Raw genomic sequence first — 9,586 nt, forward strand, 5'->3', positions numbered from 1 at the left:
AGCCCGGGGAGCCGTTGTAGGTTGGGTTAGAAACACTGTCACACGGCGCCACCTGCTGGTGACTACCCAAAGTGCAAGCGTTAGCCTCGCCACCTCAAAACCTGGGACCCCGGCGGCTCCGGAAGCCTCCTCGCGAATGCTCCCCGCCACACGGCAGCTGACGTGTGTTCCCGGAACATCAGAAACACAGCGTCTGACCGCAGCTAGCTCAGTGACACCCGGAATAACCTGCCACCAGGAAAGAGGGTTCGTACGTGATATTCGTTGGATAATACTGGATTTCTACGATAGAATAATGGAAATTCTCTAACAAGGGAGCTTCTTGTTATTGCTCCCCAAGTTCCAGAGGAAAGCGGGGATTCTCCCCGTAGAATTCCCATCCATCAGTTGTTTGGTTGCATTGCATGTCCCAGCGTTTCGGCCAACAACTCCCATTTATTCGTTGAAGACCTGTCCAGTGGATTCTCCCGCACACACGGGGCTGCTTAACGTGCTCCCCTGCCCCTCGTGCGTCCTGTCCCCTGGTGCCAGGGTCCAGATTCCCGGCCAGGGTCCCGGTTGGCTGGCTGCTCACGGGTGCCGCTGCCTACCTCCTGGTCACCACGTCCCGGGGCACAGGCGTCCGGTGGTCCCGCCTCAGCGATGCGACCGTGGAAGGGTGGGTTGGGGGGTGTCCGGTGCAGCCCTGCATGTGCGGCTCCCCAGTAACTTCTCAGCGAGAGCTGGACATTTACTGAGGGTCATCATCTGGACCCTGTGTTTCACGAGGACCTCGCAGTGCTGACTTCTCCTCATTCCTTCTGCCGGGTGTCAGCTGGGGTCCCCCGGGGTCTATGTGGTCGGCCTGCGAGAGAGCTCGCGCAGAGAGGGAGGGACCAGCAGGGGGTCTGTCTCTTTCACAACGTTCAGAAGAGTAAGTTGGTGTCGCAGCCGCCTCCAAAGGTGACAGCTGCTGCTGCGTTTGTGTTTCAGGCCGCACTCACGGGTTGTTACGGGTTTGCTGTGTTTCAGCGGAGAGCAGGCATTTTTCCTCTCGAAGCCCAAACTGCCCCACCCTTCACCCATGGGCACATTTTTAACACAAATGCTTGAACATGCCACAAAGCGGTTAAGGGGTGAGGCACACTCCCTCCCTCTCAGAACAGACTGTTACTACTTTCAAGGCGGGTAATTCGTCGAGATGTCCCAGAAGCCCTAAAAATACCCGTACCCTGGTGTCCACCTCAAGGAGAAGCTTTCTGTGAAGATGCGAGGGGGTGTGGGCGGTCACTGGACCAGATACCAGTTCTAGTGAACAATGGCAAAGAGATGTCTGTAGGCACAGTTTCATGACGGACTATTTATTACAGGTGTCATGCTAAAAAACAAGTGTTTGAAGAATTTTACCACCTGGAGGCCTTTCAAGAACGACGGGAACAGAGAAAGAAGCCCACCCTGTCCCTGCCCCGAGCCCCCGGCGATAGTTTCGCTTTAAAAGAAGGCAAGAGTGAAAGATCTTTGGAATAGAAACAAAATTTCTGAGGATGAAATTTCTTTCTTTAAAAACTCTTAAAAATATAACTGATTAAAATAAAAACTAGTGATGATTATTAATAGGTAGCACTAAGACCCCTGACCGGCGTGGCTCAGCTGGGCGTCATCCCGCAAAGTGAAATGTTGCCGGTTCGATTCCCAGCGAGGGCACAGGCCGGGGTTGGGTGTTCGGTCCCCAGTCAGGGTGCGCATGAGGAGCAGCCAATCAGTGTTTCTCTCTCACATCAGTGCTTCTCTCCCTCTCTTTCTCCCCCCCTTGCCCTCTTTCTAAAAGTAAATAAATAAAATCTTTAAAAAATAGAACTGATAAACAAATTTGACAAAGCTGCAGGATACAAAACCAATATACAACAATCTGCTGCATTTCTATACACTAATAATGAAACGGCAGAAAGAAATTAAGAAAAAATCCCACTTACAATCATATAAAAAGGAATTAAATATGTAGGAATGAATTTAACCAGGAGATAAAACACCCATTCTTGGAAAACTAATAAAACACTGAAGAAAGAAATGGAAGAAGATACAAATAAATAGAAAGATATCCTGTGCTCATGGATGGGGAGAACTAACATCATTAACATGTCCGTACTACCCAAAGCAGCCTACAGATTCAATGCAATCCCTATCAAAATTCCAATGGCAGTTTCTGCAGAAATAGAACCCTAAAATGTGCATGAAACCACAGAGGACCTTGATTAGCCAAAGCAACCCTTGAGAGATTAGAACAGAGATGGGAGCACCGCACTTCCGGATTTCAAACAATATCACAAAGCTACAGTAACCAAAACAGCATGGCCCTGGCGTGAAACCAGACACCCAGGTCAGTGTAGAACAGAACAGAGAGCCCAGGAACAAGCCCACACATATGTGGTCAATTAATTTATGACAAGGAGACAAGCAAGTTCAATGGGGAAGGTAGTTTCTCCCAGAAGTAGTTTCCTGGGAAAACCGACGACCCACACGCAAAAGAGCCCACACGGCAGGGTTGCCTTACACCCCACGCAGGTCCAAGTGGGTTCCAGACCGAACACAGGCCCTGGGACGAGAGAACGCCTGGGAGGAAACACGGGCGCACTTGGCTGGTGGTGCGGGTTCACTAGGTCTTCGCACAGGCTTGCGTTGGCCTCGTGCATGGAGCAGAGGCCAGTGTCATTGTTCGAGGCGCCGCTGGTTCAGATTCGCAAGTCACAGAAAGGGAGGCCGGCGTGGACCGCTGCTTAGCAGGTGCAACAGGCAGGTCAGGGGGTGGACTGGCCGTGTGACCCCTCTGGAACACTCTGGAAGGTCGATGTGTAAACAATGAGTTTGCAGTCACAAATCCTTCCTGTTTATCCTCACAGACAAGAAGCCCGAGAATTTCTAGAAGGCAATACTTTTGTTACTTTGTTTTGAATGGCTGCTCCTTTTTCATAATCTGCACATTTGTAAAAGCGAAAAAAAAAATTAACGTGTGCTTTCTAGGAAATCACTTGTACGGATCCAGAACTGAGTTTCCCTGTTACTTCTTTGACTTGGTGGCCGTGTCCTGTGTGTGTGCAGATGGCAGAGGCCTTCCGTGGCCAGACCCCGGCGACTGCAGGAGGGTAAATGGGGGACCGCCCTGAGAATGGGGCGGGGAGCCCCCTGGAGGGAAGGGGTGCAGACGCTGGGCTGGCGGCCCGGGGGGTCCGTTCTCCGGCGGAGGCCGGGGTGGGGCGGGAGAGGCCCGCGTGGGCGTCGCCCCCTCCTCACCCTCCCCCACCCTCTCCCCTGTCCGTCCTCGTCCCGGCTGGAGCCGCCCGGCGTATCTGTGCAGATCAGCCCGCACACAAAGAGGGCAGTCTCCCGGCCGACAAGCCCTGAATTATTCAGAGTCGCGCCCTTTCTCGGGTTTCATCCCCGTTTCCCGGGCAGCGGGAGCCGGAGCGGGCGTCTGGCGAGGACACTGGGGCTGACGGTTCAGGCCCGGGGGTCGGGCCGGTCAGCGGTCCCTCTGAGCGGTGGGAAAGTGGGTGACGCCGTGTGTGAAGGTGTATGAGTCATCCTGACGTCCGTGGGAATACCGGGGTCCCCAGCACAGACCACGGCCGGTTTCTCCGGTCGGCTGAGTGCTGGGCACACGGGAGGAGCTGGGGAGACACCGAGGCCCTGGGGGGCCGCCTGCCGTCCGGGCTGAGGCTGCGTGGGGACCAGGCTGGCCAGTGGTTAGCCTGGGCCTGGGGCGACCTTTGACCCCTGGATTACGGAGCATGTCCTAACAAGCTGCTTCCTTCGTTCTCTACTCCTGGGGTGACCCTCTCGCTTGCCTCCTGCCAGGTCTCCAAGCTTTAAAGGGAAGGGACGCCGAGAGAGGGTTTCGTGGGTGGAGCTCAGACAGAGAGGCCCAGCCCAGGGAAGCCGAGGTTCGGGGAAGACAGTCTGTGCCGTGGGGACCGGCCCCCGAGCTGGCCAGCTGACCTGCAGCCCCGGGGCGGGGGGGTCCTGGCCTAGGGTGTGCAGGTCGCGCAGCCGTCCGGCTCGCCCGGGCCGGAGCCCCATCCCAGGAGGAGCCGCCCACCCCTCAGGGCACAGGCCTGCCAGGCGGAAAGCGGATAGCGTGCCACCGGCGCTGTAAGCCGACGCTGGGCCCGCAGGCGGAGCCGTCTGTGGACTGGTGGCCGGCGCGGACGGCGGCAGCTGGGAAGGACGCCGGCACGCCCCCCGAGGCCCGTGGCCCTCGGCCCCAGCATCTGGACCCAGAGATGAGACTCCCGGACCTGCCTGTGGCCCAGGGCGCCGCCCTCCAAGGCCCCTGGGCAGGGCGCAGCCGCTGGGTCCTTAGCTCCTCTTCCAACGGCCAGTCCGGCCGGCTGCGCACGGGAGGGCCCTTCAGAGCCTTGCCCGAGCTCCCGGCCCCAGGCCCTCGCTGTCCGAGTTGGGGGAGCGGCCGTGAGCCGAGCGGAGCAGCCACCGTGGAGCCTCTGGGCGGCGGGGACCCCGACCCCAAACGGGCGTCGGCCGTGTCACTGCAGACCTTTTGGGGACAGAGACGTGGCCCCCGCCCCGCGGACGGGGGTCCGCAGAGGACGTCATCTGGCCACCTCCCCCGGCACAGCTCCCCCAGAGGTGGGTTCTGCTGGGGCCACGTCCCCTGGACGCACTTGTGCAGAGGACAGCCTGGGACTCTGGTGTTGGGGTGGGGGGCACTCGCCCCAGCTCCCCGAGGGCAGGGGTCAGCGCACCCCGGGCCAGGGCGGGCCGGTGGACACGAGGTGGGGTGAGGTCAGGGGCTGAGAGGGGACTGTCTTCTCCAGCCTGGCATTTCCCCAGCCCCAGAGCACGGTGGTGGCCGTGGGCAGCCCTTCCCGTGGTCCCACGTGTCACTGCTGCCGCTTCTAGTCTCGCGGATGTCAGGAGGTACCACTGCCACGTGCCGGGTGCTCTTCCGGGTGTGTGTCTTTCAACCCCCGACCACACCGTGAGGCTGGTGCCGTTACGGTGACCACGCTGTGGACACTCGGGGCGGGGACGGCCACAGGCCAGCAGCGGAGGCCTCGCAGAGGACCTGAAGCCGGGTGGTCTCCTCCGTGTCAGGAAAGCACACGTCCTCTCGGGCCTTTCTGGCCTTTCACCCCCCCCCCAACTCTGGCAGCCAGAGGGCACGAGGGTCCCGGGCACCCTCCTGCCCAGGCCCATGTCGTGGCCAACACCCCCCCACCCCGACTCTGCTGCTTCGAAAGCCTCCAGACAGTCCTGGAGGCTGCCAGCCGGGCCCCGTCTCTGCCCCTCGTCCCCGGGGCGTCTCCGTCCTGCAGCCGCGATTCTGCCGACAACCCTGGGGCCCAGGGCACCCTGAGTCTTGGGGACGTGGTCCTGGCCGACACCCTCCCTGCAGCCGCGGAGACCCCTGAGCAGAAGAAGACGCAGCTAATTCTCGCCGCTCCCGCCCCAGGGAGGCCACGCGACGAGCAATGCGAGTCCGTTTAAGACGGGAGGCGGGGGCAGGCTAAGGAGCAGCAGTGGGAAACAGTTCCAGGTTCGGGGCTGAGGCAGCCCTAACCGATGAGCGAGAGCCGCCGGCGTTGGGGGGTCCCGGATGGACCCGGCCTCCTGCGGGGGGGGGGCGGGGGGGATGGAGAGAGCGGGGCTTCACTGGTGACACGGGCACGGCTGGGGGCTGTGTCAGGGTCCCTTGGTGCAGCTGAGGGAAAGGGCGCCCTCCTCCTTTTTCTCGGGGCCAGCGGTGCCCCCAGGGCCAGCGGGGCCGGGGTGTCCCAGTCGGGGACGCAGACCTGTGAGGGGCCTCGGGGAAAGGGGGTGGGGACGGGCACCAGAGGCAGGTTCCAGGCACTTGCCAACCGTGTCCCAGCCGGCGTGCGCAGCCGCTCCTGCCCCCTCCCTCCTCGGTGCCTTCCTCCCCACCCACGGCCTCGCCCCCCCGCCCCCGCCATCGACACACACACAGGCACCCACGCGTGGGGACAGTCACCCCAAAACCACAGCGCCGGTCTGGCTGCAGTTCCCGACGCTGAAGCCGGAGGTGCCACCACCTTGCAGGGAGGTGGTCAGAGCCACCTCCCGCCTCGGACAGTCCTGCCCAGGAGGTCGGGGCCGGCCTGCCCCACCTCAGGCTTGGACTGACCCGGCCCGACACGTCGTCAGTGTGTCAGAAGGCCCACCACGGGGCCCTGCTGCTGGCCCACCACGGGGCCCTGCTGCTGGCCGCACGGCTCGAGTAAAGCTTCCCTGGCCACCAGGCCCCCCTCCCGCCCGAGTCCCTGCACTTCCAGGGCGGCCGGCTCGCCGCCGGGGCCTCACGCCGCGTCCCCGCAGACGCAGGGCGGGGCATCCGGAACCGGAGTGTGAACCCAGGCAGGCGCGGCCGGCCGGCCGAAACAGGGGGCCCCCGGCCGCCCTGGTTCTGCTCAGGAGGGACCCACTGGGGGCAGGTCCTGCTGCGTTTGGGGTCCACCCGGCCCAGTGCGGCCCCCTGAGCCCCAGGCGGGGACCGTGGCTGTCACTCAAGGCCCAGCCCCTCGTCCACCTCAATCCAGCCAGGGGCGTCTCAACAGCCAAGGGCGCACCAGCACCCAGCTGGGCCTCGGGGACCCCGTGTGGCGGGCCTCTAGGGAGACCGGCGTCCGGCACGGGCCCTTCCGCGTCAGAGTGTGCGACTGGCCGGTCGTCTTGGTTCTGCAGAGGGAAGGCGTCCCTGCTGACGCCGACGCGCGGGAGCCCACACTTAGAAATCAGCGTTTTTTTTCTTTTATCGAACAGCCGCGGAAACTGACACCCAGTCGGACCCTTTCCCTGAGAGAACAGGGTGGTCGCAGGGGGTGGTGGGTGCCCTCCTGTGGCGGGACAGGGCCATCCCCTCCCCGCAGTCTCCGCCACTCCCTGTCGCCTCCCAGACCGCCACGGCAGCCCAGGCTCAGCTGCAACTTCTCGCCGTGGCTTCCTGTTTTCTCATGACGGAGGTCAGAAGTGAGCTGCCCCCACGGCCCCCCCCCCACCGGCCCCCCCCCCACGCACGCCCCCGGCAGCCCCGGCCCCGCTCACGGCCCGGGGCTGCTGACACCTGAGACCAACCGGCCTTCCCGACCACAGACGCACACAGCCGGTGGCTTGTGGGTGCGGAACAGGTGGGGCACACGCTTGCCTCCGCCCGCCTGCCCCCCCAGGTTACTCCCGCACTACAGGCTCTCCCCGCCCCTGTCCCCGAGCACCCCGGGACCCCCGTGGGAGTCGGACTGGGAGTCGCATGCGCCACAACGCCCACAGCGGGGGGCCTTTCCGCGGAGCGTGCTCTGCTGCCCACAGAGCCTCCCGGGTCCCAGCGCCGCCGCCCGTCACAGCACGTTCCAGCCCACCCGGCCCCTCAACAGGTGCGCGCACGGCCGGGCGGGGGGGAGGGGAGGCCCCGGCCGCTCGCCCCTGCAGCCCGGCGGTGGCGGCGTATTCAGTTACCTCGGCAGGAGCGAGCTGCCGGCAGGACGCTGGGGGTGGGGGGGCCAGGAGAGGGGGGGGCAGGAAGGCGGAAGCCGTGGGAGGGGGGCGCCGGAGCACGAGCGCGGCGAGGACCCGGCTCGCCGCCCGGGACACTCACGGTTCAGCTGCCTCCTCCGGAGCCTGTCCCGCCATGGCCGGCTGCGGACCCAGTGCAGCCGCGAGCGCAGCACCATGGCCCCCGCATGGCAGGTGCGCGGCCGCCGCACGCAGGAAGCCGAGGCCGGCGCACGCGGGTCACGCGGAGCGCGAAACCCCCTCCTGCCTCCTCATGGCTGCGGCTTCCGCCGGCCGCTTTTATCTCGTGGCCCTCCCCTGCCTTCCTTCCCCGGGCTCCCCGGCGGCGGCAGCTGCGGGCGGGCGGGCGGCTCCCGGGCCATGTTTTATGCATGAAGACGGCGGGGCGGTAATTTATCCCGCGTCCGCCCCACGTCACAGGAGCCGCGGCGCAGGGACGGGGTGGGGGGGGCAGGTGCGTCGGCTCGCAGGGCGGCCTGAAACGGGAGCCCTCTCCGTGTGTGTCCGGGGCTGCCGGGATGCACCCTGGCGCGGGCGGCCACCGGTCCGTGTTTGTGGAGTCGGGAGGGCCCCCGCTCGGGTCACCGTCCCCACAGCCCGCGCTGGCTCCCCGTCCAGCACTGGTGCTCCGCCGTCCCGGGTGGCTGCCCGCCCAGGCCCGACTCGTCACAGCTCCTGTCTGTGCGCTGGTTTGTTTTAACGTCCAAACAGTGAGCGAGCTTCTCGGTGGCCGGAGCCGAGTGCGTGTTCCTCCCCCGTCACGCACAGACACGCACGGGACACGGGTGGCGTCCGGGAGCGGCTGGGACAGCGTTGTCTGCCTCTCCCAGTCTCCAGCAGCCCCTCCTCAGACCCCCCCCCCCAAGTACATGCCCGGTCTGACCCGCCTCGGCCACCGGCTGTGAGAACACAGGCCCCAGCGGCTGCGCCTCCCGGCGGAGGCGGGAGGGGGGCGCCCGGAAGCCCCTCCTTCCGAGGCCCTGGGGCTGCGCCCGGGAGGGGACGGCCCGCTGGCCCACGGCTCGCGGGGCCCACGCTCCCCCTCGGCCACGGCAGGTCGCTGCAGCACTGAGCTGTCCCTGGGACCGTCCTGCCGCGAGGCTGCAGCCGGAGCAAGGGACACTCAAGTGACCGCCTTTAGCCCAAGATAATCCATGCGCTTGCTGACGGCGGACGCGCTGTCATCCGTCACTCGTGTCCCTGGTGTCACAGGCGGGAAAGGGGTCAGGGAAATGGCTGTGAGACGGGCGGGTCGTGCTCACCGCCGACCAGCGGCTGCTGTGGCCACACCGCTGTCCTCTGGGCTGGTTCTCCTCTCCTGAGAGTGGGCGTGGCCTACGGACGTCACGGGGTTGGCAAGGGGTCAGGAGGTCGAGGCACACGACTCTGTAGGGGCCGGTAGGGTCTTGCACGGGTGGGTCCGCGGGGGCTCAGGCTGCTCCTCCCACGAGCTCCGCGGTGCCTCCCAGAGCCGACTTGCCTTTGCGCAAACGCTCCGCGGCCTCCTGAGCACCGCGGTGCCGGGCCCTCGCTGTGCCTCAGTGTCTTCATCCGTCAGATGGAGAGGTGACCCGGGGCAGGGGCCGCAGGGCTGGAAGGAGCCTTTCCTGTTCTCTCGTGAGTCTCAGCACAAGCCCGGACAGTGGGCTCACTACAGTCATGCAGAGACTCGGGGCAGGGCGTGGGACGGGGGGCAGAGGACGCGTCACCGTGCTCTCTCCCTGTCCCTCTGGGTCAGGTGGGCGACGCTCAGACCCCCGGCTCCGACCTCCTTGTCCCCTCCTCCCTGAGCCCCCAAGTGCCCGGGGAATGCGTCCCAGAAAGTGTCATTATGGGGTCCCTCCCCCCAGCTCACGTGCGATAGATCCGCGGCACTCGGTGCGCGGTGCGGGGGAGAGGAGCACAGCAGGCCGGCCCCCACGGCAGCGCCGTCCTGGGGGAAAGAGGCCTCCGACCCCCGCGGGGAAGGCTGGCGGCGGGGCCCTGGGCCTCTGCTGCTGTGAGAGAGGCGTTGGGGAGGACCTGGTCTCGGTCTGAAACGAAGGCTCTCAGGCTGCGGGGCCAGTGA

General features: G+C 64.6%; 1 protein-coding gene across 2 annotated transcripts in view; it reads right to left on the bottom strand.

Moving 5' to 3' along the window:
- RIPOR2 (RHO family interacting cell polarization regulator 2) overlaps positions 1-7,785 on the bottom strand; it is a 109,717-nt gene extending 101,932 nt beyond the window's left edge. The window contains exon 1 of one of the 2 annotated variants that reach the window (XM_045861657.1): positions 7,601-7,785. In XM_045861657.1, the coding sequence (XP_045717613.1) occupies positions 7,601-7,676 (76 nt within the window). In that variant the 5' untranslated portion in view covers positions 7,677-7,785. The remainder of the gene's footprint in view (positions 1-7,600) is intronic. The other variant, XM_045861660.1, reaches the window with a different exon arrangement.
- Between the last annotated feature and the right edge of the window lie 1,801 nt (positions 7,786-9,586).

Source organism: Phyllostomus hastatus, unplaced genomic scaffold, assembly GCF_019186645.2.
Source record: "Phyllostomus hastatus isolate PE091 unplaced genomic scaffold, TTU_PhHast_1.1 phas_scaffold_216, whole genome shotgun sequence".
NCBI lineage: Eukaryota > Metazoa > Chordata > Mammalia > Chiroptera > Phyllostomidae > Phyllostomus > Phyllostomus hastatus.